The 26,309-nt window shown below is 41.4% G+C and overlaps 2 protein-coding genes across 3 annotated transcripts; one reads left to right on the top strand and one right to left on the bottom strand.

Moving 5' to 3' along the window:
• Positions 1–14,260: 14,260 nt before the first annotated feature.
• Positions 14,261–22,965, bottom strand: LOC115196893 (anamorsin-B). Of its 2 annotated transcripts, none has more exons than XM_029757884.1 (9): positions 22,839–22,965; positions 16,044–16,206; positions 15,719–15,862; positions 15,547–15,626; positions 15,291–15,459; positions 15,125–15,201; positions 14,915–15,036; positions 14,641–14,722; positions 14,261–14,515 (listed from the first exon to the last, which is right to left on the bottom strand). In XM_029757884.1, exons 2-9 carry the CDS (start codon positions 16,198–16,200, stop codon positions 14,405–14,407), a joined length of 942 nt encoding a protein of 313 aa, XP_029613744.1. In that variant the 5' UTR covers positions 16,201–16,206; positions 22,839–22,965; the 3' UTR covers positions 14,261–14,404. The 2 variants fall into 2 exon arrangements, with proteins under 2 accessions (XP_029613744.1, XP_029613745.1); XM_029757885.1 differs by lacking the exon at positions 22,839–22,965 and adding an exon at positions 21,781–21,800.
• On the top strand, positions 22,882–26,292 carry LOC115196892 (ubiquinone biosynthesis protein COQ9-B, mitochondrial-like). Its single transcript, XM_029757883.1, has 9 exons — positions 22,882–22,991; positions 23,505–23,712; positions 23,887–24,022; positions 24,132–24,274; positions 24,406–24,490; positions 24,802–24,906; positions 25,272–25,427; positions 25,583–25,636; positions 25,881–26,292. Exons 1-9 carry the CDS (start codon positions 22,934–22,936, stop codon positions 25,914–25,916), a joined length of 981 nt encoding a protein of 326 aa, XP_029613743.1. The 5' UTR covers positions 22,882–22,933; the 3' UTR covers positions 25,917–26,292.
• Positions 26,293–26,309: the final 17 nt, after the last annotated feature.

Raw genomic sequence — 26,309 nt, 5'->3', positions numbered from 1 at the left:
CCTGCCATGCAGGCTCCTCGTGGAGTGCAATATAAGGCAGGTGGTTAGAGCGTTGGACTAGTAACCAGAAGGTTGCAAAAATGAGTCCCCGAATCCCCCCTGACCACGGCAGTTAACCCCCGTTCCTAGGCTGTCATTGAAAATAAGAATGTGTTCTTAATCTGACTTGCCTAGTTAAATAAAGGTAAAAAATATATATAAATGTGGCCAAAAATTCCGATTGTTATGAAAACTTGAAATCGGCCCTAATTAATCGGCCATTCCGATTAATCGGTCGACCTCTAGTCCTGAGTAGCGTTTGCAGCCAGTGGCTGACGGTGGTGGAGTATGGGGTGTTGATGCAGAAGAGGCTGGTGTGTCAGAATGCAGAGGAGCAACGCCAGCTGGCCCAGAGAATGGCACTGGATGCCCAGTATCTGAGGGATCTCTTCCGGGGCCTGGTTGTGAGGATACACTTGAGTTTAGCCACAGCCAGTGACACCCAATCCAGTGGGAAACTCTGCCCAGCTCTGCTCTCCCCTCTATCCCACAGACTACACACCCAAATCACAGCCGGTCCACACCATACCCAACATACACCTCAAACCACACCCTCCTTCGTTTTAATTCACTGCACCATTTTATGTACAGTTTCCATTTTCACATAAATACAAATATACAGTACCAGTCAAAAGTTTGGACACACCAACTCATTCAAGGGTTTTTCTTTATTTGTACTATTTTCTACATTGTAGAATAATAGTGAAGACAAACTATGAAATAACACATATGGAATCATGTGGTAACCAAAAAAGTGTTAATCAAAATATATTTTATATTTGAGATTCTTCAAATAGCCACCCTTTGCCTTGATGACAGTTTTGCACACTCTTGGCATTCATCTTCTCTGACACCCTGGTGCCTATTCCTAGTATGCCATTCTGTCTGCCTACTGCCATCTGTGCATTTGCACCCTTTAAATTCATTAATCACACACACACACAACCTTGTGGTTTATAAGTTATATAAACTTGAAATGAACAATAATACAATTAAAATGTGTGGAATTCATGACTGCTTTATTGGAATAATATGTTGATGAATCTGATAACTTTAAGTGTTTGATCACTGCCAGAAAGAAATACAGGTAACCAAAATAAATACTTAATTAAATGGGGGATACAAAGTATATTGAAAGCAGGTTCTTCAACACAGCTGTTGTTTCTGAGTTAATTAAGCAATTAACATCCCATCATGCTTAAGGTCATTTATAAAAATGCCAAGTTGTGCATTATTTTGCCTACCAGGGCTAGAAGAGATCTCATTGAATTGACTTTGAAAAAGGGGTCCCAAAAGGTACATAGGAGACAGTGTTTTCCACCACCATCAACAAAACACCCAATTATGGAATTTTTCATGGAAGAATGGTGTCGCATCCCTCCAATAGAGAGTTCCAGACACTTGTAGAATCTATGCCAAGGCGCATTGAAGCTGTTCTGGTAGCCCAACGCCCTATTAAAGAGAAAGGAAAGGGGGATACCTAGTCAGTTGTACAACTGAATGCATTCAACTGAAATTAAGACACTATGTTGGTGTTTTATTTATTTTGGCATTTCCTTGGAGCAGTTATCTCGATAGTTAACAACAGCTAACTAAGCATTGTCATTGTTGCCTTTCCACCGGCACTGTACTGTAGATGTACTGTATTTAGGCTATCTGCAACGTTGGAAAGATGGGATTCCCCGATATTAAACAGTAGCCATGTAATTGCGACAACGTTAAAACATATTCTAAGAATAGCATAATTGACAAATAACTTGCTGTGCATAGATCTCCCCTGAAACATGAATATTTGAGGCTTATATATAAACATGTCTAGTGAGAGACCTTGCTCTGAAGTAGCCTACCTTATCCATTTGATTCCTGATTCATTGAGTGAGGGAATCATTTTATAAAGACAAAAGTATTTGGTTGTAATGTTGCACTATTTTATATCAAGTGTGTCAACCATCCTCCAGGATAGCTCCTGGTGTGCAGGCTTTTGTTCCAGCCCTGGTCTAACCACATTGTAGCCTGAACATCAGCTGCTCAACAGGACCTTGATAAGCAGATTTGGGTGTTTCAGGGCTGGATCCTGATAGAGGGTTGACAACATCTGACTAACAGTGCAGCTCTACTTTGTGTGTGGGGTGGGGTTAAGTGCCTTGATCAAGGGCACAACGTCAGGAGATGGTAGGTCTACATGGGATCAGACACTGCAGCCTTCCAGTGTCAATACGTCTTAATATTTCATGTAGGGTATAATAATGGTTGAAAGTCATGGAGAAGTCATTAAATGTTTATGAACCCCTTAACAGTGAATAACTAGAGGTCTCTATAGCATAATGTCATTTTAGAATTTCTGTAAATATAGTCTTTAATGGACTGACTTGGAAAAAGACAGCTCCTGCACTTCTTTCATCCAAAATCAAGCACTGACTACAACCAGTTAGCAAGTTGAAAATGTCAGTATGTGTTCACACTCAGATTACAAGGGGTTAATGCCGCATTCAAACAACTGGGAACGAAGGAAATCTTCGACATCAGTGCGTTCAAGACAACTGGGAACTCAGGGAAAAGCGAGCTCCGATTGGGAAAAAATCTTTTTGAACAGTCATCCGACTTGGAATTCCAAGTCGGAAACTCGGGTATCTTTCTTGAGCTCCGACCTGAAGATCACTGATGTCATGATTTGATCTCGTTTTTGTCCGAGTTCCCAGTTGTCTTGAAAGCACCATATTTTGACACCAGTGTATGACTTGGGGGATGACGTCAGGTGACATTTCTAGGGAAAACATGTCTGCCCCAGTTGAGGCAATGCTGTCATAATCCAATTTTGTAGGGATTGGTGTAAAAACATTATTCTTCTGGAATGCAATAGATACAGCATGTAAATATGCTATTTCTGTTTATTATTTGTAATAAAATAGCAAAAATGTATAAAAAACCTGTTTTTGCTTTTTCATTATGGGGTATTGTGTTTAGATTGAGGGGGAAAAAATGATTTTATCAATTTCAGAATAAGAATGTTAAGTAACAAAATGTGGAAAAAGAGAAGGGGTCTGAATACTTTCCGAATGCACTGTAGATATGCAAGCTAGCTGACCCCGTTTTGTTGGTATATCATTTCATGTTAATGTACTGCACTATGCAACGCACTAGCTACCAAAGTTTTCTGTCTTTGTCAATCACTTCAAGTCATGTTGCTAGCTATAGTTCAATTACGGGGAGTTAATCTAAATGTGTGATATCCATGATCACCTGTTTGTTTCTCAGGACCTGTTAAGCTGATATGCTGCACAATCACAATAGGGTGAGTATGTGACCTGGCAGGAAACGCTTCCTCCAATACAGCTTGTACAATAGATGGCACACTATTCTGTGAGTTGTGGAAGCTGTCTTGTTTCTTACCCTGTACGTAAACCACAATCTGTCTATCTCATAGAATGAGAAGTACTACTAGGGTATTAGTGCTGCTGTGAGCAGAGTGAAGGCATGGGGGGAGAAAGTCATAATTCTGGACATTGGCACTGGAACAGGACTGCTTTCTAAGATGGCTGTCACAGCTGGTGCTGGCCATTGCCATGCTGTGGAGGTGAGAATGACAATTCTTGACTTGCTGAACCCCAGGCATCGTTGCCTAATCTATCAGTGCATTGACAGTTCACCGTTTGTCTGATCCAATAGGTTTTCAAGCCCATGGCAGATGCTGCTCTCCGAACGGTGAAGATAAATGGCTTCTCCGACAATTTCAAGATCATCAATACACAAGTGACAGTTCGACCAAGTGAGTAAAACACATTGTACGCACAGTCCTGTAATTTGTAGTCTACAGTTGTTTTGGTTAAAACTTTACTTTTCAAATTGCTTATGCTGCAGCAATGGTAAATCGTTAATGTGACAAATTCTCTGTGACCTGAAATACAGTATTTCTGAAAAATGCTCCAGACATTGCAGTTACGTCCATTTTGCAGCACTGTTTTTTTTCTCGTCTGCAGTGAAACTTTTCAACCTGATCCAACTGTATTTTACCATCAGAATGTTAGATGAATGTGTTGTCACTGCAGATGGAGACATGCAGACTCGAGCCAACGTCCTCATCACAGAGCTGTCTGACACAGAACTGATTGGAGAGGGAGCCTTACCCAGCTATGAACACACTCATTTGGCTCCCGAGTGGCGCAGCGTTCTAAGGCATTGCATCTCAGTGCTAGAGGCGTCACTACAGATTCTGGTTCGATTCCAGGCTGTATCACAACCGGACATAATTGGGGGAGTCCCATAGGGCGGCGCACAATTGGCCCAGCGTCGGCCCGGGTTAGGCCGTCATTGTAAATACGTTTTTTTCTTAACCGACTTGCCTAGTTAAATAAAGGTTAAAAACAAATAACATTTTAAATTTGGTCCAGGTAAGTGTGTTTATGTGTGAGAGGCAGATATGTATTTCTCCTGCAGGAGGGCTGTGCCCACTAGTTCCACGGTGTATACCCAGCTGGTGGAGTCAGAGCAGTTTGTCATGCTCTTATTTGTATGTTTACATGCATATTATTATGTGAAATTATTCCAACACAGCCACACAATAAGGTATCTGTCTGTATCCATCCAGGTGTTCAGTTTGAACTCTGCAATGTTGAAGCAGGTCTTTGAACAAGTGAGTGGAATCATGTAAATAAAGCATTCACTTAGTTTAAATATATTAGCAAACCCTCAATGACCACAGGGTTGCTAGGACGTGTATCTCTGTAGTTGCTGGATGCCAACTGCATAAGGTGAGTTTTTCGAGCTGAGAGACTATGGCCAGAGCTTACCCATGATGTTGCACAACGATTTAAGTCAAGTCATCGTTTTAGTCAAAGTATGATATATTTGGACAGGAAGTGACACATGAAGTGACAAACCCGAGCTGCCCACTTTGTGCAAATCTGTGTGAATGTGTTGTCTTTTCCTATGATATGATGTACAAATTAGTTTCAGGGCTGGGTTTTAATTAAATGTTACCACTCACCAGCATGACATTGTTCATTAATCAGAACCAGCTACAAAGTTATTCCTCTTCGCGACTGACAGGAGCTGAACCAGTGTTTCCAACTCATTTTCAGGGTAAGTTGCTAGAGGCAGGTTGATTTGTTCCTAAATGACGCGGTGATGTCATTGCGTGATAACGTAAAACTGCGTCATTACGTAGAATACACAATAACGTTGCTCAAATTGACTGGCCATCTCGGCCAAAAATATGATTTGACATTTGTTCAGGTACAGACTCCCACTCTTCTCTGTACTTCTGGCTGTACAGTTTTGATTGAGACATGTTGTAAGTTCTGTTCAAGATCAAACATTCGTGACCAACTATATTCATTGGGTTTGGCTCGTAGAACCCGGACTACTACTACTGCAGTCAGTCAACAATGATTTGCAATTTGCTGAAATTGCTGCTGCTAGTGCTCGAGCTGAGCACCTGCTGCTGACATCACTCACAATGCACTTTTGCAGCCAGGCACGTGTGTTGTGACTAGTGTGTGACAGTGAAAATCGTAAAAAAAGATATACCTGAACCATTTTATAAATGGTATATTTGAGTGATATGATAGCACTTTCCAAACCCCTCCCCCTCACCCCAAGATGAATGGTTTTGACCACTAAAGTTTTGCGTCACTAAACGTTCCACTGCTCAAATCAAATTTTATTGGTCACATACACATATTTAGCAGATGCTCTTTCGGGTGTAATGAAATGCTTGTGTTCCAAGGTCCAACAGTGCAGTAGTATCTAACAATTCACAACCATACACACAAATCTAAAAGTAAAGAATGGAATTAAGAAATATATAAATATTAGGAAGAGCAATGTCTGAGTGGTATTGACTAAAATACAGTATATACATATGAAATGAGTAAAACAGTATGTAAACATTATTAGTGACTAGTGTTCCATTTAAAGTGACCAGTGATTCCATTTCTATGTATATAGGGCAGCAGCCTCTAAGGTGTAGGGTTGAGTAACCGGATAGTAGCCGGCTAGTGACGGCAATTTAACAGTCTGATGGCCTTGAGATAGAAGCTGTTTTTCAGTCTCTCGGTCCCCGCTTTGATGCACCTGTACAAACCTCTCCTTCTGGAGGATAACAGGGTGAACAGGCCGTGGCTCAAGTGGTTGATGTCTTTGATCTTTTTGGCCTCCCTGTGACATCAGGGGCTGTAGATGTCCTGGAGGGCAGGCAGTGTGCCCCCGCATCACCCTCTGGAGAGCCCTGCGGTTGCGACGGTGCAGTTGCCGTACCAGGCGGTGATACAGCCCGACAGGATGTTCTCCATTATACATAAGTTTGTGAGGGTCTTAGGGGCCAAGCCACATTTCTTCAGCTTACTGAGGTTGAAGAGGCGCTGTTGCGCCTTCACCACACTGTCTGTGTGGGTGGACCATTTCAGATTGTAAGTAATGTGTACGCCGAGGAACTTGAAACTTTTCACTTTCTCCACTGCGGTCTCATTGATGTGAATAGGGGCATGCTCTCTCTGTTGTCTCCTGAAGTCCACGATCAGCTCCTTCGTTTTGTTGACGTTGAGGGAGAGGTTGTTTTCCTGGTACCAATCTTGGAGGGTACTATTGTGTTGAAAGCTGAGCTATAGTCAATGAACAGCATTCTTACATACAGTTGGAGTCATTAAAACTAGTTTTTCAACCACTCCACAAATGTATTGTTAACAAACTATAATTTTGGCAAGTCGGTTAGGACATCTACTTTGTGCATGACACAAGGCATTTTTCCAACAATTGTTTACAGACAGATTATTTCACTTATAATTCACTATCACAATTCCAGTGGGTCAGAAGTTTACATACACTAAGTTGACTGTGCCTTTAAACAGCTTGGAAAATTGCAGAAAGTGATGTCATGGCTTTAGAAGCTTCTGATAAGCTAATTGACATCAGTTGAGTCAATTGGAGGTGTACCTGTGGATGTATTTCAAGGCCTTCCTTCAAACTCAGTGCCTCTTTGCTTGACATCATGGGAAAATCAAAAGAAATCAGCCAAGACTGGTTACGCCTGAAGGTACCACATTCATCTGTACAAACAATAGTACGCAAGTATAAACACCATGGACCCACGCAACCATACTGCTCAGGAAGGAGACGCGTTCTGTCTCCTAGAGATGAATGTACTTTGGTGCTAAAAGTGCAAATCAATCCCAGAACAACAGCAAAGCACCTTGTGAAGATGCTGGAGGAAACGGGTACAAAATTATCTATATCCACATTAAAACGAGTCCTATATCGACATAACCTGAAAGGCTGCTCAGCAAGGAGGAAGCCACTGCTCAAAAACCGCCATAAAAAAAGCCAGACTTCAGTTTGCCCCTGCACATGGAGAAATGTTCTCTCGTCTGATGAAACAAAAATAGAACTGTTTGGCCATAATGATCATCGTTATGTTTGGAGAAAAAGGGGAGGCTTGCAAGCCGAAGAACACCATCCCAACCGTGAAGCACGGGGGTGGCAGCATCATGTTGTGGGGGTGCTTTGAGTTTACTCCTCTGTCCCCAACACTTGGTGTCTTATCAGCATGACAGATGCACTGCATTCGGAAACTATTCTGACCCCTTGACTTTTTCCACATTTTGTTAGGTTACAGCCTTATTCTAAAATTGATTAAATGTAATGTTTTCCTCATCAATCTACACACAATACCCCATAATGACAAAGCGAAAACAGGTTTTAAGAATACCTTATCTACATAAGAATTCAGACCCTTTGCTATGAGACTCGAAATTGAGCTCCGGTGCATCCGGTTTCCATTGATCATTCTTGAGAGGTTTCTACACTTGTGATAAATTCAACTGATTGGACATGATTTGGAAAGGCACACACCTGTCTATAGAAGGTCCCACAGTTGACAGTGCATGTCAGAGCAAACACCAAGCCATGAGGTCGAAGTAGTTGTCCATAGAGCTCCGAGACAGGATTGTGTCAAGGCACAGATCTGGGGAAGGGTAGCAAAAAATTCTGCAGCATTGAGGGTACTCAAGAAGACAGTGGCCTCCATTATTCTTAAATGGAAGAAGTTTGGAACCACCAAGACTCTTCCTAGAGATGGCCACCCAGCCAAACTGAGCAATCGGGGGGAAAAGGGCTTTGGTCAGGGAGGTGACCAAGAACCCGATACTCACTCTGACAGAGCTCCAGAGTTCCTCTGTGGAGATGGGAGAACCTTCCAGAAGGAGAACCATCTCTGCAGCACTCAACCAATCAGGCCTTTATGGTAGAGTGGCCAGATGGAAGCCACTCCTCAGTAAAATGACAGCCCGCTTGGAGTTTGCCAAAATGCACCTAAAGGACTCTCAGACCATGAGAAACAAGATTCTCTGGTCTGTGGAAACCAAGAATAACCTCTTTGGCCTGAATGCCAAGTGTCACACCTGGAGGAAACCTGACACCATCCTTACAATGAAGAATGGTGGTGGCAGCATCATGCTGTGGGGATGTTTTTCAGCGGCAGGGACTGGAAGACTAGTCAGGATCGAGGGAAAGATGAACCGTGCAAAGTACCGAGAGATCCATGATGAACTGCTCCAGAGTGCTCAGGTCCTCAGACGGGGGCGACGGTTCACCTTCCAACAGGACAACGACCCTAAGCACACAGCCAAGACAACGGACGAGTGGCTTCGGGACAAGTGTCTGAATGTCCTTGAGTGGCCCAGCCAGAGCCCGGACTTGAACCCGATAGAACATCTCTTGAGAGACCTGAAAATGGCTGTGCAGCTACGCTCCCCATCCAACCTGACAGAGCTTGAGAGGATCTGCAGAGAAGAATGGGATGTTGGTTTTAAGTTTTGGCTTTTTGTAGCAGATGTACAATCACCGCAAATTGAATTATGGAGTGTTTCAGGTTCCGTAGTGAACATAATTGGACACTCACAAACTCGATAAAAAACAAGGGCTGAGGGGCTTACGTGCCGACTTCCCTTGCTTGGCTAATCAAATCGAATTTTATTGGTGACATGCGCGAAATACAATAGGTGTAGACATTACCGTGAATTGCTTACTTACAAGCCCTTAACCAACGATGCAGTTTTAAGAAAAATAAGAGTTAAGAAAAATATTTATTAAATAAACTAAAGTAAAAAATAAAAGAGCAACAATAAAATAACAATAACGAGATTATATACAATGGGTACCGGTAATGAGTCAATGTGCGGGGTGTACAGGTTAGTCAAGGTAATTGAGGTAATATGTACATGTAGGTAGGGGTAAAGTGACTATGCATAGATAATAAACAGCAAGCAGCAGCAGTGTAAAAATTGATATAGTCCGGGTAGCCATTTGATTAGCTGTTCAGGAGTCTTATGGCTTGGATCCACAGCTGATGCAATCTCTATTGCACTCAACACTTCCCTGAATAGACCTTAGCACGGGTACTTCCAGTTTGAGTTTCTGCCTTTCGGAAGGGAGGAGAAGGTTTGCTGAAGGGAGGGCGGGGGAGGACCATGTAGCCATCCCGGAAGGGAGAGTAACAATGGTTGAGAGTTCTTGTAGCGTGAGTACTACAGGCAATGTGTTGATAGAACTTCAGTCGCATTTCCCTCAAATTTGCTTTAAAATTCCCAGCTACAATAAATGCTGCCTTAGGATATGGTTTCCAGTTTGCATAAAGTCCAGTGTGGTTCCGTGAGGACCGCCGTGGTTCTGGCATGAGGGGAAATATACACAGCTGTGACTATAACAGAAGAGAATTCTCTTGGAGGGGTAATACAATCGACATTTGATTATGAGGTATTCTAGGTCAGGTGAACAAAAGGACCTGAGTTTCTGTATGTTATCACAATCACACCATGAGTAGTTAATCATGAAACATACACCACCTCCTTTCTTCTTCCCAGAGAGTTCTTTATTCCAGTCTGTGCGATGTACTGAGAACCCAGCTGGCTGTATGGACAGGGACAGTATATCCAGAGAGCCATGATTCTGTGAAACAGTATGTTACAGTCCCTGATGTCTCTCCGGAAGGAGATCCTCGCCCAGAGCTCGTCTACTTTATTGTCCAAGGACTGAACATTAGCGAGTAAAATACTCGGAAGCTGTGAATGGTGTGCATGCCTCTTGAGTCGGACTAGAAGCAGCGGTGTTAAGTAAAAATACTTTAAAGTATGACTTAAGTTGTGTTTTGGGGTAACTGTACTTTACTATTTATATTTTTGACAACTTTTACTTTACTACATTCCTAAAGACAATTATGTACATTTTATTCCATACATTTTCCCTGACACCCAAAAATACTAGTTACATTTTGAATGCTTAGCGGGACAGGAAGATGGTCAAATTCACGCACTTATCAAGAGAACATCCCTGGCATCTCTACTGCCTCCCTAAACACTAATGCTTCGTTTGTAAATGATGTCTGAGTGTTGGAATATGCCCCTGGCAATCCACAAATAAAAAGAAAATGGTGCCGCCTGGTTTACTTAATATAAGGAATTTGAAATGATTTATACTTTTGATACTTTTAGTAATTACATTTACTTTTGATACTTTAGTATATTTAAACCAAATACTTTTACTCAAGTAGTATTTTACTGGACGACTTTCACTTGAGTCATTTTCTATTAACGTATCCTTACATTTACTCAAGTATGACAATTGGGTACTTTTTCAATACTGACTTGAAGTCCACTCAGAATACCTATTTTCTGCCGGCGGCGTCTTGGAGCAACCTCAGGGGGTAGTGTTTTTTTTTTCTCCCCTGGTTTACATTTGCTCTTCTGCTCATTCTTTCCCTATCAACAATGGCTTGACTTGATATTACCCTAATAAAGTGTATAAATGTTTGTGAAGGTTTGGTATGGTGTGGCTATTATTATTAAGCTTTAGCTACTGCAGGCCTATGATTTGAAGGCAGTGTACCCTGGTACATTTACTGTTCAATGACAACTGAACAGTGAGGTGCAAAATTATTGTTTTAGGAAAGTTAGCTACACCCCCCCCCCTCCCAAAAAGAAATAGGCTAGAAAGTTATGCACATGCTATACATCAAAACACAAGTAATAGTGTTTTTGTAATTTGTTATAGACTGTTTTTAAGGACACCTCATTTATTGATGGTGCAGGCTGTGCCAGGTTGGATCTGAATGCGTATGGATGTCCATGAAATTTCTCAAATATCCGTTAAATTAAAATCTTCCCTGTCATGTTGTCCGGTGCCAAATTTTCTTAAAGGAAACTCTGAAATGGCATATTGTCTTTATAAAGATTTTAGAATATTGAAATTAAAATCTGTCACCAAATTGGATGGAAACCAAGCTAAAGAATCTAAGCTACCAGCCAAACAAGCTTGGAACACTTGTACTTGAATTCCCCTCTCATACTCATCTAGATGTTGAGCGTTTTTTCATCTCTATGAAAGTGTATTTACAGTACCAGTCAAAAGTTTGTCCACACCGACTCTTTAGTCTACAATGTAGAAAATAGTAAAAATAACAGTGAAGACATCAAAACTATGAAATAATACATATGGAATCATATATATTTTTCCTTTCTTTTGTGTTATTGACTGTACGTTTGTTTGTGTAACTCTGTGTTATTTTTGTCGCTTTGCTTTATCTTGGCCAGGTCGCAGTTGTAAATGATAACTTGTTCTCAACTGGCCTACCTGGTTAAATAAAGGTGAAATAAAATATAGTAAGCAAAAAAGTATTTGAAACAAATCAAAATATATTTGGAGATTTTTCAAAGTGGCCACCCTTTGCCTTGATGACAGCTTTGCACACTCTTGGCATTCTCTCAACCAGCTTCATGAGGTAGTCACCTGGAATGCATTTCAATTAACAGGTGTGCCTTGTTAATTTGTGGAATTTCTTTACTTCTTAATGTGTTTTGTGCCAATCAGTTGTGACAAGGTATTTTTTTATTTAACCTTTTATTTCACTAGGCAAGTCAGTTATGAACATTATTTACAATTACGGTCTAGGAACAGTGGGTTAACTGCCTTGTTCAAGGCCAGAACGACAGATTTTTACCTTGTCAGGTCAGGGATTCGATCTAACAATCTTTCGGTTACTGGCCAAACGATCTAACCCCTAGGCTACCTGCTGCCCCTCATATGTGGTATACAGAAGATAGCCCTATTTGGTAAAATACTTAGTCCATATTATGGCAAGAACAGCTCACATAAGCAAAGAGAAACGACAGTCCATCATTACTTTAAGACATTAAGGTCAGTCAATCTGGAGCTTTGAAGGTTTTTGCGGCTGCACTTGAAGAAACTATCAAGCACTATGACGGAACTGGCTCGAGAGAACCGCCACAGGAAAGGAAGACCCAGAGTTACCTCTGCTGCAGAGGATAAGTTCATTAGAGTTACCAGCCTCAGAAATTGCAGCCCAAATAAATGCTAGAGAGTTCAAGTAACAGACACATCTCAACATCAACTGTTCAGAGGAGACTGTGTGAATCAGGCCTTCATGGTTGAATTGCTGCAAAGAAACCACTACTAAAGGACACCAATAAGAAAGAGACTTGCTTGGACCAAGAAACACGAGCAATGGACATTAGAACAGTGGAAATCTGTCCTTTGGTCTGATGAGTCCAAATTGGAGATTTTTGGTTACAACCGCCGTGTCTTTGTGAGACGCAGAGTAGGTGAACGGATGATCTCCGCATGTGCAGTTCCATCTATGAAGTAATAGTTTCTTCATAGAGGACAGACATTTCAAATAAATCTCTAAATATAATCTAGTAAAATTAAATGCTGATAGATGTTACTTTTAGTCGTTTTATACTGTATCGCTGTTGCCCTCAATTTGTATTATTGTGCTTCTGAGTGTGAAAGTGATTGAGCGTGAGGAAATGGTTTGTGATTGGATCTAAAATGATCTGATCTGTGAACGAGTAATTAAATGCGATATCCTAAAAAAAATGAACTTGTGGCTGTGATTAACAGATTTTTATTGACAGTTAAAAAGATAGTAATATACACACGATTCATTGAACTGACAAATCGACACCTGTATGTTGTACTTTAAATATGGTGACTGCTCTGTGAAATCTTCACTGTATCCAGTAGCATACTGTAGTTTTTACATGGTCAAAGCCTGTAGCCTGGATTGATGCAATGATTATGATGTATTCAGGCATGTTTGGATACTTTAAATTCTACTCCTAATGCATGTATTACAACTGTATACAAGCAGCAATAACACATTTCTGACTGCAATTCAGTGCATTAGGCCTTCATTTCCTTAATCTCAATCTGTTTTTTGCTCTCACATAAATGAGATGTAGAACCATTCTCATCTCATTGAGAACCTGGTATTGAACAAGCACTCCAGGGCAATGTTCCCTCTAAGCTGCAAGTGGGTGCACAGTGGCCCCGAGACTGCCGTGCAGCTCCCCCGGGACTGCGGAGCAGAAGAAATATCAGCCCAAGGAGAGAAAGAAGCATGGGACTGAACTTCACTCAATTTTCTAGTTATCAGTGTTTACTCTGACAATTGTCATCGAATCAACACAATATTAGCCACTTTCAATGCAACATAACGAAACAAAACAAACCATGCAAGAGATTTTGTTGTAGGCAAAACGCAGAGTAAGATTCTATTGCATTGACACTGCACGACTCAGCCCATACTCTGCAGTCTACACAGACATAATCAGAGTTGCAGTAGGCCTATTTGCAAATTAAACATTGCCATATATGGATCTGTGCCATTTACTTTGAACTGGACTGTTTCCAGCATGAGCGGTCATTAGTAGATGCGCTTGTGTTGAGATCAAAGCGACAGCTGCATGTAGCCACGTGTGCACATTTTGTTCATATACTTTACTAGTTAGTGATTTAGGTTAAGTAGCCAATATATAGAGGGTAGCATAATTTGTCTGTCTGTAATAATGGTATGGGAATAATAAAGGCATTTTATTTTATAAAGTAGTTTCTTGCATTAAACAATATTTTTTGTCACCTTGTCTGAAGGACAAGTGGATAAACAGGTTAATGTCAAGCCCTGCATGTTTTTTTCTAAATTCTTATGGAATGTAGACCTACATTGAACACCACACATTAGCTGCTACTGTAGGCTGAATGATAGCTGTTCTATTTCCATGTTAAAATGTTACGGGATGCATTTTTCCCATTGTTTTTGATGGTAGGCCACTGATAAGCCTACATTATGATCAAATAGCGACAGTACCGTACTTGACCACTGTTAAAACTAACTTAAAGTGGGTACAGCCTCAGTGTTCACAGTAAATGTGAATTTTCACAACATTCAAGTATGTGCACAGCAGACCTGAAATTTGCCCAGTGCTGAAAAAAAAGAGGGAACATTGCTCCAGGGGGTGGTAGGTTAGCAGTGTGTAAGGAATGTAAATAATGTGACACTACATAAATATATGTGTTCCTAGGCATCATTTAGCCCTGTGTTGGCCAGGACAACCTTCTCCCCAGGTTTAAAGGCAGGCATCCCAAGATACGGACAGCTGGCACATCGGAAGGCATCACCCAGGTAACACTGAAATACAGGTCAAAAGGTCAGGTCAACAACTACAAACTGGCTTCACAAAGATACATGTGCCGACACAGATAGATAGAAAGCTACAGTATGATGGTTGCATATGGGAAAAGAGTGACACTCACACTTCCACACGCTGACTTGGGCTGGCTGATCGTCTGGACACCCTTGCTTTCCTGTTCCAACTCCTCAGCAAGACCACAAGAGCTACATAGGAGGAGTAATGACAAATTATGATACAAGGCAACTATGTGTGATTATCTCCATATTTGCTTAAGGGATATTCAATAATCAGAACTTCATCACTCATATCTCTTGGTTATGACTCCAGTGATCTTGTTGGTGTATGGATGAGCCCTCTTTTCTGTAACCAAATAAAGGGTGAGGGGTGTTTCTCACCAGTTCTTGCAAGCTTTCTTTTTCTTGGTTGTTCCGTCACCACAGGAGGGCGCCTTGAGCGAGGCTGCATCTGGCTTCTTTAGATCATCTGCATCCAGGAGAGCATCGGAGTCTACCAGGTCCTGAAGAGACAGGGGAAAGGCATATTGAGACCATCATCGAATGCAATAAATCATATAGATCTACACACAAATACAAACAAACACACACCACATCATCATCATCCATGTCATTGGCTGACAGGGTCCATGCCTTTTCAACATTGGGGTCAAGAGCTGGTTTGTCTTCTGCAACAAGAAAATGAATACATTTGTAAAGGCCAGAAGCAAGAGGAAACATTTGAAATGGTAACTGAAGGAAGGAGAACTCCACATACCTGGTTTTGGTGTCTTTTTCCCAAAGGAAAGCTTTAGCTGGCTAGAGGAGCCCACCTCAAAGTTGGGTTTAGAAGCAGACATGCGCACCCTGGAGAGAGTGTTCCCCTGGAAGCCTGTAGATGTCCTCAGGGCAGACAAAGCTTTTGGGGTCAGGGGTCCTTTACTGATCTGCCAATGTTGGTAAACAAAAAATGTGTCAGCATATACAGAGCCTGGAGGAGTGGATATTTACCATTCCAGTGCTGGTTTACTCACCTCAGTGACAGACACCAGGCCAGACAACTTCAAGGCTGACATAAGTTTTTCAGCAGTCCTCAATTGTTGGTCATTAGTTCCTGAGAAAAAGGACAGGTGTCGAGAGTCAGAGTCATTTACTATGTGTCCTCAATAATGACCATGGAGACTTTGCTCACTTCACCCCTCATACCTGTAACAGGTTCCTCTAGCACTAGTTTCCCACCAGGTTTTATCACTCTGGCCATCTCTGCTAGCGTCTCTGAGGTGTGAATGGAAGAGCTGTCAGGGAGTAGACTTGAGAGGACCCAGTCATAAGTTGATGCTGCATGTGAAGCTGAGGAAAGGAGAGGATTGCCAGGTATTTTGGTGGCTCACCTTATCGTTAGAGTAGCAAGTACAATTTTACAATACAATGCCTTTTAACAAGTGCATAGATTATCAGACCTATAAATGCAAGAGTTTTGATATAGCATTGGCTAACTGTTGAAACAGAACCTTAGGAAAGGGTCACTCACACATTAGAAGTCTCTCCATATTCTCCAGTGACACTCGGCCCTCAGAGCCAACCATGGACCCTAGACTCTCTGCCAGCTCCTTCAGGGTTGTTGGAGATGTGGGTTGGCTCCACACCAACAGCACCTTATCCCCCGCTTTTACATCAAGGTCTGCCATGGTCTCCTGCAAACAGAACAACAGTCAAAACATTAACACACTTACTAGCATGTTAAGGTAAATCAATCCAAAGAAACCACCACCGACTGTGGACACTGCCCCCTAACTGACTCCTCCCAACATTGAGATACCCGAGCGGACAGAACATATAGTGCATTCAGAAAGTACTCAGACCCCTTGACTTTTTCCACATTTTGTTACATTACAGTCTTATTCTAAAATGGAATAAAAAAAATATATAATCTTCATCAATCTACACACAATACCCCATAATGACAAAACAAAAACAAGTTTTTAGAAATGTTTGCAAATTTATAACGCATTTGAAACTGAAATATCACATTTACGTAAATATTCAGACCCTTTACTCAGTACTTTGTTGAAGCACCTTTGGCAGCGATTACAGCCTCGAGTCTTCTTGGGTATGACGCTACAAGCTTGGCACACCTGTATTTTGGGAGTTTCTCCCATTCTTCTCTGCAGATCCTCTCAAGCTCTGTCAGGTTGGATGGGGAGCGTAGCTGCACAGCTATTTTCAGGTCTCTCCAGAGATGTTCTATCGGGTTCAAGTCCAGGCTCTGGCTGGGCCACTCAAGGACATTCAGACACTTGTCCCGAAGCCACTCCTGCGTTGTCTTGGCTGTGTGCTTAATGTCGTTGTCCTGTTGGAAGGTGAACCGTCGCCCCAGTCTGAGGACCTGAGCACTCTGGAGCAGTTCATCATGGATCTCTCTGTACTTTGCACGGTTCATCTTTCCCTCGATCCTGACTAGTCTTCCAGTCCCTGCCGCTGAAAAACATCCCCACAGCATGATGCTGCCACCACCATTCTTCATTGTAAGGATGGTGTCAGGTTTCCTCCAGATGTGACGCTTGGCATTCAGGCCAAAGAGTTCAATCTTGGTTTCCACAGACCAGAGAATCTTGTTTCTCATGGTCAGAGTCCTTTAGGCGCATTTTGGCAAACTCCAAGCGGGCTGTCATTTTACTGAGGAGTGGCTTCCATCTGGCCACTCTACCATAAAGGCCTGATTGGTTGAGTGCTGCAGAGATGGTTCTCCTTCTGGAAGGTTCTCCCATCTCCACAGAGGAACTCTGGAGCTCTGTCAGAGTGAGCATCGGGTTCTTGGTCACCTCCCTGACCAAAGCCCTTTTCCCCCGATTGCTCAGTGGCCGGGTGGCCAGCTCTGGGAAGAGCCTTGGTGGTTCCAAACTTCTTCCATTTAAGAATGATGGAGGCCACTGTGTTCTTGGGGACCCTCAATGCTGCAGAATTGTTTTGCTACCCTTCCCCAGATCTGTGCCTTGACACAATCCTGTCTCAGAGCTCTATGGACAATTACTTCGACCTCATGGCTTGGTGTTTGCTCTGACATACACTGTCAACTGTGGGACCTTCTATAGACAGGTGTGTGCCTTTCCAAATCATGTCCAATCAGTTGAATTTATCACAAGTGTAGAACCCTCTCAAGGATGATCAATGGAAACCGGATGCACCGGAGCTCAATTTCGAGTCTCATAGCAAAGGGTCTGAATACTTATGTAGATAAGGTATTCTTAAAACCTGTTTTCGCTTTGTCATTATGGGGTATTGTGTGTAGATTGATGAGGAAAACATTAAATGTAATCAATTTTAGAATAAGGCTGTAACGTAACCAAATGTGGAAAAGTCAAGGGGTCAGAATACTTTCCGAATGCGGTGTATCTGTCATGCTGATAAGACACCAAGTGTTGGGGACAGAGGAGTAAACTCAAACACCCAACAGATTATCGGTACCTGATAGTAGCTGTCTCATGAGTCGTACATTCAAGATTGAGAAACAGAAATGAAAGTGACCTTGTTCCATACAGAATGCTTTACTGACTTCTTTTGGGATATCAAAATTGTTCTGAATTGGTTACTGCCAGCACCAGTTACACAGACATAAGGATGAGGGTTAGTGTAAGGTGACCAGCCCTCAGTAAGAAAAAGTTTCAATTGAGGTTGATATTCCAATAATCAAATGCTGTATCCAATCACATTTGCATGTACAAATTATGTCTATCCCTGTACCCAACAGCATAGGCTACCAAACTTGGGTGATTCAAAAATGTACGAGATAGGCCAAGATTTAAAAAAAACTGTGGAGGGTTAATCCATTGCTGTGTTATAATTAATAAAAGGACTATAGTGAAAATACATTTGTAAACATAGTTCCATGTCATTGTTTTTTTCCCACCAAGCTACAAAATTAGATCACCTTACATTAGTGTCAGCAGTTCAGAGTCCAACCTCATGAACACACGTACAGTTGAAGTCGGAAGTTTATATACACCTTAGCCAAATACATTTAAACTAATTTTTCACAATTCCTGACATTTAATCCTAGTAAACATTCCCTGTCTTAGGTCAGTTAGGATCACCACTTTATTTTAAGAATGTGAAATGTCAGAATAATAGTAGAGAGAATTATTTATTTCAGCTTTTATTTCTTTCATCACATTCCCAGTGGGTCAGAAGTTTACATACACTCAATTAGTATTTGGTAGCATTGCCTTTGAATTGTTCAACTTGGGTCAAACGTTTCCACAAGCTTCCCACAATAATTTGGGTGAATTTTGGCCCATTCCTCCTGACAGAGCTGGTGTAACTGAGTCAGGTTTGTAGGCCTCCATGCTCGCACACGCCTTTTCAGTTCTGCCCACACATTTTTGTTAGGATTGAGATCAGGGCTTTGCCAATACCTTGACTTTGTCCTTAAGCCATTTTACCACAACTTTGGAACTTTTTTATGGCGGTTTTGGAGCAGTGGCTTCTTCCTTGCTGAGCGGCCTTTCAGGTTATGTCGATATAGGACTCGTTTTACTGTGGATATAGATACTTTTGTACCTGTTTCCTCCAGCATCTTCACAAGGTCCTTGCTGTTGTTCTGGGATTGATTTGCACTTTGCGCACCAAAGTACATTAATTCCTTGGTAGACAGAACGCATCTCCTTCCTGAGCAGTATGACGGCTGCGTGGTCCCATGGTGTTTATACTTGCGTACTATTGTTTGTACAGATGAACGTGGTACCTTCAGGGGTTTGGAAATTGCTCCCAAGGATGAACCAGACTTGTGGAGGGCTACAATTATTTTTCCTGAGGTCTTGGCTGATTTCTTTTGATTTTCCCATTATGTAAAGCAAAGAGGCACTGAGTTTGAAGGTCAGCCTTGAAATACATCCACAGGTACACCTCCAATTGACTCAAATTATGTCAATTAGTCTATCAGAAGCTTCTAAAGCCATGACATCATTTAATGGAATTTTCCAAGCTGTTAAAAGACACAGTCAACTTAGTGTATGCAAACTTCTGACCCACTGGAATTGTGATACAGTGAATTATAAGTGAAATAATCTGTCTGTAAAAAATTGTTGGAAAAATTACTTGTGTCATGCACAAAGTAGATGTCCTAATCGACTTGCCAAAACTATAGTTTGTTAACAAGACATTTGTGGAGTGGTTGAAAAACGAGTTTTAATGACTCCAACGTAAGTGTATGTAAACTTCCGACTTCAACTGTAGCTACAGAATTGTTATAATGGGATATGTGATGCTCCATACCCATTACATGGAAAGCTACGCAAGGATCCAATCGCTGGGGACTTGTTTTGTACAGTGCCCCTCCTCACCACAAATGATGGCAGTCTTAGACTCATTAAGTTTAAGACAACTGAGAACTCCGGGGGCGAAGTCAAATCATGACGTCAGTGATCTTCAAGTCGGAAAGTTGGAGCTCTAGAAAGTGCGTTCAAGACAACTGGGAACCCGGGTAAAAATGAGCTCAGATTCTAAAAAAAGAATTGGTTTGAACGGTCATCCAACTCGGTATTTTTAGTCAAAACTTATTCTAGAGCTCCAACTTGGTTTCCACAGCCACAAAGTCAAAATGATCTATATCGTAAAAATGTATGAAAACAAAAAAAAAATGCTTTTTGGTCTTATTTTAAGGTTAAGGATGAGGTTAAGGTTACGTTTAAAATCCGATTTACGGTGAAAAACTGTAGAAATATGCGGGGTTTTATGACTTTGTGGCTGTGGTAGCTAGTGACACCTTCTGACCTGAAGATCACTGACGTCTTGATTTTACCAAATTTTTCCCGTATTCCCAGTTGTCTTGAAAGCACCATGTAGCTAGTCTGATGGTGCTTTCAAGACAACTGAACTCGGGATCAGAAAATTGGGTTCTAAAAAGATGCCAGAGTTTCCGACTTGTAATTCCGAGTTGGATGACCATTCACAACAATTTTTCCAGTTGTTTTGAACACGACATGAGTAGCAGGCTCTATAGCTAACATTCCACTCCTTGTCATTGACAAAAAGACTGGCCTTTCAGCAATTTCAACTTTCAATATGCGCTGCATTTACGGCAGAGTCGCTTAAAGGGTTGTTGGAAATAACATGAATATTTTCCATGACAACATGTGGAGCCTCAAATAGAATTCGAAACGTCAAAAACATTTAGCTCTTAGCTAGGCAAGTTGTTGTATTTTGAGGCTTAAACTCTAGACGAAGCTGTTTTGTGGTTGAATTGCAGTATGTAACTATTTAGTTTGAGAATTTAGACATAAGCTAGCATCTTTTGACAAACTGGCTTCATCGACTCTGGACAAATAAAAATCGGTTGCTTAGCAACCGAATACCAACGTGTTCTGTGGAGAGAAACAAGTGATATAGCTCCAATATTTGCATTATAGTTATACTTTGAGGATAGCTGTGAGAGTTATCAAATCAAGATCACACCCTCTGTTCTCGAGCTCATTAATGATATAATGTTCATATTTGAAGATGGCAGAAAGCAGTGGAGGTTACTCAGAGCAGGAGGACCATCCTACTCAGTGAATTTCATAAAAATAAAAAGTGAAACAAAAGTTATCCTTTTTAGATAAAACTACACAAAATATATTCAAGGCACCAAATAATGGATTAAAACACACTGTTTTGCAATGGTCTACAGTAGCCTCAACAGCACTCTCTGTGGTAGCACCATGGTGTAGCCAGAGGACAGCTATTTTCCGTCCTCCTCTGGGTACAACGAACTTCAATACTAAACCTTGGACACTAATGGTTCCCACCCCCTTCCATAGACTTACACAGTAATTATCATGACTTCCGGAGGACATCCTCCATCCTATCAGAGCTCTTGCAGCATGAACTGACATGTCCACCCAATCAAAGAATCAGAGAATTAATCTAGTACTGAAAGCATAAACTACAGCTAGTTAGCACTGCAGCACATAAAATGTAGTTAACTTAAAGAGAGAAAGACAATAGTTGAACAGTTTTGAACAAATTGTCTTAAATTAAGAATGTATGCATTTTTTTTCACTTTCACTTACTTAGCTAATGCACCTAGCTAATTTAGACTATTCAAAGACTTGGCTCAAACAGAGGTATTATATTTATGTTAAGCTAGCTGGCTAAGGCTGTCCAACACTGGAACTCTTCCAAGTCAAGGTAAGCTTTCGGTTGTATTAATTCATTGCCACCGGACCCGCTAGTGTAATTGATAAATTGTTTGCTGTACACTGTACTGTGGGTTTACTAAGTATTTTTTTCACCTGGTCACAGACAGCTGTTGTGGTGTTCACTGAAGTCCACAAGCGAAGGAAAAAGGTGAGAGGAGGAGGGTGCATAGATGCGAGAAGGAATTATACAACAAGTAAAGTGATGATGCTGTTTGTATGTGGCTGATATGAATGTGAACTGTGGGTGCTGGTGATCAGGGGTGTATTCATTCTGTTGGGAAGAAAAAACATTTCTTAAACGAAAGCAAACCGAACGGAGGTAGACCTAGATTGAATTTATCCAATAAACTGTCGTTTTGGTTGCAAAGCGTAACTGTTTGGATTTATGATTACACCCTAGATCAACTTGATGCAGGCAAGAGCGTGCAATGCGGTACTGAATGCGTCACTCATTTACCTTGATTACTCCCATTTGTAAACTTGAATTCGTAAGCTAGGTTATAGCAACCTCCTTATTGGTAGAGTATCATATAGTAGCCTAAACCTATCGATGTTACATTGAGCTGGGTGAATGGAACATGAATGACAGTCATCCAATATGCTGTAATAGAAATAAGGCCATGCTCATAAAATATTTTTTTTTAAATCCTCTCTAATCTTAAATGGCACAGTCTGCAACTGGCAGAAATGCCAGTCTCTTTGGCACATGACATGGAGTACAGGGAGTAGATTAGCTAAAGAGACTGATATCCAGGCTATCAAGTGTAACTAGAACATTCTAGAACTGACTAGAAACCTAACGTTTATGGCAAATTTACTACCAGTCATACAGACATCATCAAGCCCATTTTAGCACATCACGTTTAATACATTATCTTGGTCTTGAATCGTTTAATTAAAGACGTTCAAATGTGCTTTTCTCTTTGTGACAAGTTACCAACCAGCTAAGTTAGTAACTAACGTTATGTTAGTTAGCTAGCTAGTAAGCTAACGCTGTTTAGCAAACAGCTAACAAAACGTTCACATCAAAATGTATGTTTTCGCTATGCAAATTCACTGCAGATTCACAAAACGTGTGTGTGGTAGACTTTCTGAACGTGAAATAAGGCAAAAAAGGTTTTCGGTCAATGTTAGCTGACCTGCTAACTTACCTCTCCGGTCAAAACAATGACGTGTTTACGTGCTACTTAAGTGAGTCGCGTAAAAATGATGCGCCTGATGTCTAAATATCTGTTAGCAGCTGGATATGGCGGCGCTGCTACGAGGACTACGAGTTGGAAGGGCCCTGCGGGGTTTTGGCAGCGGTGAGCCAAGACTTGCTAGTTGGTCTTTGTCTGTAGGCATTAGCCAGTAGCTCAGGAACTTGGCTTTGGTAATCGTGTACATTGATTTAGGTCTAAATCGCGAGAAAACTTGGGAACAAGCTAGCCAACCAATGTCACTTTAAGCAGAAGGTGATCATGAAGGACAGAATCTGGTAATATAATGTTGGCTACTCATTGCAATCTAAATCTCAACGCAAGAAAACACATGTAGTTATCACAACTGCAAGTATTGAGCTCTTCGATCCAATAAACATAGTTAGCTAATTAGGCTAACCCAGTAAATTGTGACGGGGGTTACATTATCCAAGTATTTTCACAAACTGCTCACAGAGGGACTCCTACCCTGAAATTACCCCCGGTCACAATTTAATGAGCTTTAATTATTTGCCAATATTAGGCAACTTAGTTAATACGTGTGCTCAGTCAGAATACAGGATGCATCGTGTCAGTATGAACATCATTAGAGCATACTTTTCTGATTATTTATTGTAGTGGTAGTTCCAAAAACATCCAGTCCCCAATGCAATGGCCTGAGACGAGGCTTCCACTGTGCTGCACTTCGTCTTCAGGAGGACAAGTCCACCCCTGTCCCCCCATCCTCTGCTGCATCCTCAACTACAACCTACCACGAGCATTACCGAGCCCAACCATCTAAAAACAACACTGCGCCTGCACCCGAGGCTCCCCAGGCCAACACTAGGTGAGGTTCCACCAAACTGAACTGACACCCATTTAACCAATGCATAATAACATTACAATACCATGTTGTGGTATATGCCACTGAAACAACATTTATGTGACATTTTGTTCTTAAGTTACTTATGATGTGTGCATGCCAATGGTCTATGCTGTGTGCTCTCTATTGTCATTGCAGTTATGCAGACCAGAGTGGAGAACAAGGAGAAGAGTATGAAACAGAGGAGCAACTGCAAGCACACATCCTTAACGCTGCACTGGACTTTGTCCAACTACATGGTTGGACTCTTGAGGCCATTTCAGCAGGGGCTGAGGTAAGTGAGTGGAGGGAAGTTGGATTTACTGTAGTGGCGTGGATGGAGAGATTTATCTACGTGACTAAATGTAATTGTTTCTTTCCTGTTACTGTTTTCCTCGGAGTAGACACTGGGCCTCTCAGCAGCCTCCAGTGGAATGTTCCAGAATGGAGCAGGGGACCTGGTTTTGCACTTCATTGCTCAGTGCAATGCCCAGCTAACAGAGCAAATGGCAGAGCAGCACAACCAGGTCCAACTTGGCCAGGCTGAGTAAGCGCCCTCACACTCTCAAATTAGCAGGTGCAAGAATAGTGCACTTTTACTGCGCAGTTAGGATTTAAACATGAATGTGATTGTTATTGGTGTGTGTGAGCATGTGTTAACCACGTAATTTCTTGCAGACCAAAGAAAACTGCTGAGTTTCTTAGAGATGCTGTGGAGACTAGATTGAGGATGTTGACGCCATACATCGATAATTGGCCACAGGTATATTGCACACAACACAGTATAACAATTAGACTTTAGACATCAACTAGACACGTGACCGTTAATCTCTTCACCTTAAACCAGTTCAAGCTACTGATTGGTATAAGGTAGCCTAATCTTGTAACATCGTCTTGATACACTAGTAGAGGCAACCATTTATTACACCTGTGCATAGATGTGCCATATAGCTTACTTGATCAAATGTATCACTTTGCCATCAACATTAGTCTCCCCCAAATTATTACACTCAGTAACAGGCATCAGTTTTTTTTCTGCTGATTAAAGTATATCTTCCTTTCTCCTCTCTCCAGGCTATGAGTATTCTGCTCCTCCCACACAACATCCCAGACAGTCTGAAGCACCTCTCCACCCTGGTGGATGATATCTGGTACTATGCTGGAGACCGTTCCACAGATGTGAGTCGACCTTCTCAGCCTAAGTACCCCTCTCCCCATGTCTTCCTCACCCCCTTTCATCAGGCACCTCATACTATCCGGCCAGCCTCTGCGAAGGTTACTACTCACCACCTCTCCTCACACTGCACTCTCATTGTCCCTCTCACTTTTAACTCTGTCTACCCTATTAATCTCCATATTATATGCCCTCTCCTCTCATTTATTGTACATGTGGGTACAACTGACATTATTTGTCAATTGTTTATAAATCAGCCCAATCCAAATGTTTCCCTTGATTAAGGTTTTTGTCTTTCAACAACCACTTTAATAGTATGTCTATGTATCAAAATCTTTGTTATTCAGTTTTCACTTTTTTCCTATATCAGTTGAACTGGTATACGAAACGGGCCGCACTGACAGGGATCTATAACACCACTGAGCTGGTGATGATACAGGACTCTTCAGAAGACTTCCAGGACACCTGGAACTTCCTTGAAAACCGAATCCAGGATATTGTCAACATGGCTGGCGCCGCCAAACAGGTACCATTTCCTTAGTCAGTGCATAGTCTCTTTTAATTAGGTAAGAGGTCACTAGTGATAAAATATAAATCATTAGAAAGAACTCACTAGTATACAACCTATTAAGGGAACTAAATATGTGTAATTGACACCTATTTTGCTATTGTGTCCTGTAGGCGGCATCTACAGGAGAAGCAGTGGCGCAGGGGCTTATGGGAGCTGCTGTTACGGTGAGGGTGCTAGAGAGTTACGAATTTACATTTTAAACACTTCTCCAGGCATTGTGAAGATCTGTTGTATCCGCACAGAATATGTGCCTTGAACATATACAGCAGCATTGCTTGGAACCTTGGATTACTTTTTTTCAGAATCCTAGATTGTTTAAATGTTTGAATGTCATTCACTGTATTTGTTTAATACCAATTATATTCTGTGTGTTTAGTAGTGACTGGAGATTTCTTTTCTTTTTTCCAGCTGAAGAATCTAACAGGGATTAACCAAAGACGATGAAAGAAGACGGCTATTTCTGTTCCACCATCCCCTTCCCATCCCCTCTGATCTCTACCAGTCAGTGGTTTGTGTGTGAGGCATTGAAGATCAGCTTCTGTGCTCACAGCTCAGACATTTCTTCTCTTATCTGTAATACCCTATCGTGTTGGTTTGTTTTATTGCTTAGTCTCCTTTATCCACTATAAAAATATAATTGTGCCTTAGGTCTGGTATGAGGTTTCACTTTCGTCCAGTTTGAAACGGTTTCCCCTCACATCCACTCCTATCCATTTTCCTTTTGTATAAAGGATACAAAAATATGATTGTATTTTAAATGTTTTTGTTCAGCTCCGTTGAGAGTTCCTAAATAAATTACAGATCAGTTGCAACAAAACAATCTTGTTTATTTTTATT

The sequence above is a fragment of the Salmo trutta genome, chromosome 7, assembly GCF_901001165.1.
Source record: "Salmo trutta chromosome 7, fSalTru1.1, whole genome shotgun sequence".
Classification (NCBI taxonomy): Eukaryota; Metazoa; Chordata; class Actinopteri; order Salmoniformes; family Salmonidae; genus Salmo; species Salmo trutta.
This window is presented reverse-complemented; position numbering and strand designations above follow the sequence as displayed.

What these genes read in the sequence shown, in the direction of transcription:
- LOC115196893 (XM_029757884.1), bottom strand. Translation starts at nt 16,200, where the DNA reads ATGGCAGACCTTGATGTAAAAGCGGGGGATAAGGTGCTGTTGGTGTGG. An exon ending in GCCTGGTGTCTGTCACTGAG is followed by an intron (nt 15,460 to 15,546) that starts GTGAGTAAACCA and finishes CAACATTGGCAG; the next exon opens with ATCAGTAAAGGACCCCTGAC. An exon ending in CCAAGTCAGCGTGTGGAAGT is followed by an intron (nt 14,516 to 14,640) that starts GTGAGTGTCACT and finishes CCTGTATTTCAG; the next exon opens with TGTTACCTGGGTGATGCCTT.
- LOC115196892 (XM_029757883.1), top strand. Translation starts at nt 22,934, where the DNA reads ATGGCGGCGCTGCTACGAGGACTACGAGTTGGAAGGGCCCTGCGGGGT. An exon ending in ACATCGATAATTGGCCACAG is followed by an intron (nt 24,491 to 24,801) that starts GTATATTGCACA and finishes TCCTCTCTCCAG; the next exon opens with GCTATGAGTATTCTGCTCCT. An exon ending in TGGCTGGCGCCGCCAAACAG is followed by an intron (nt 25,428 to 25,582) that starts GTACCATTTCCT and finishes TGTGTCCTGTAG; the next exon opens with GCGGCATCTACAGGAGAAGC.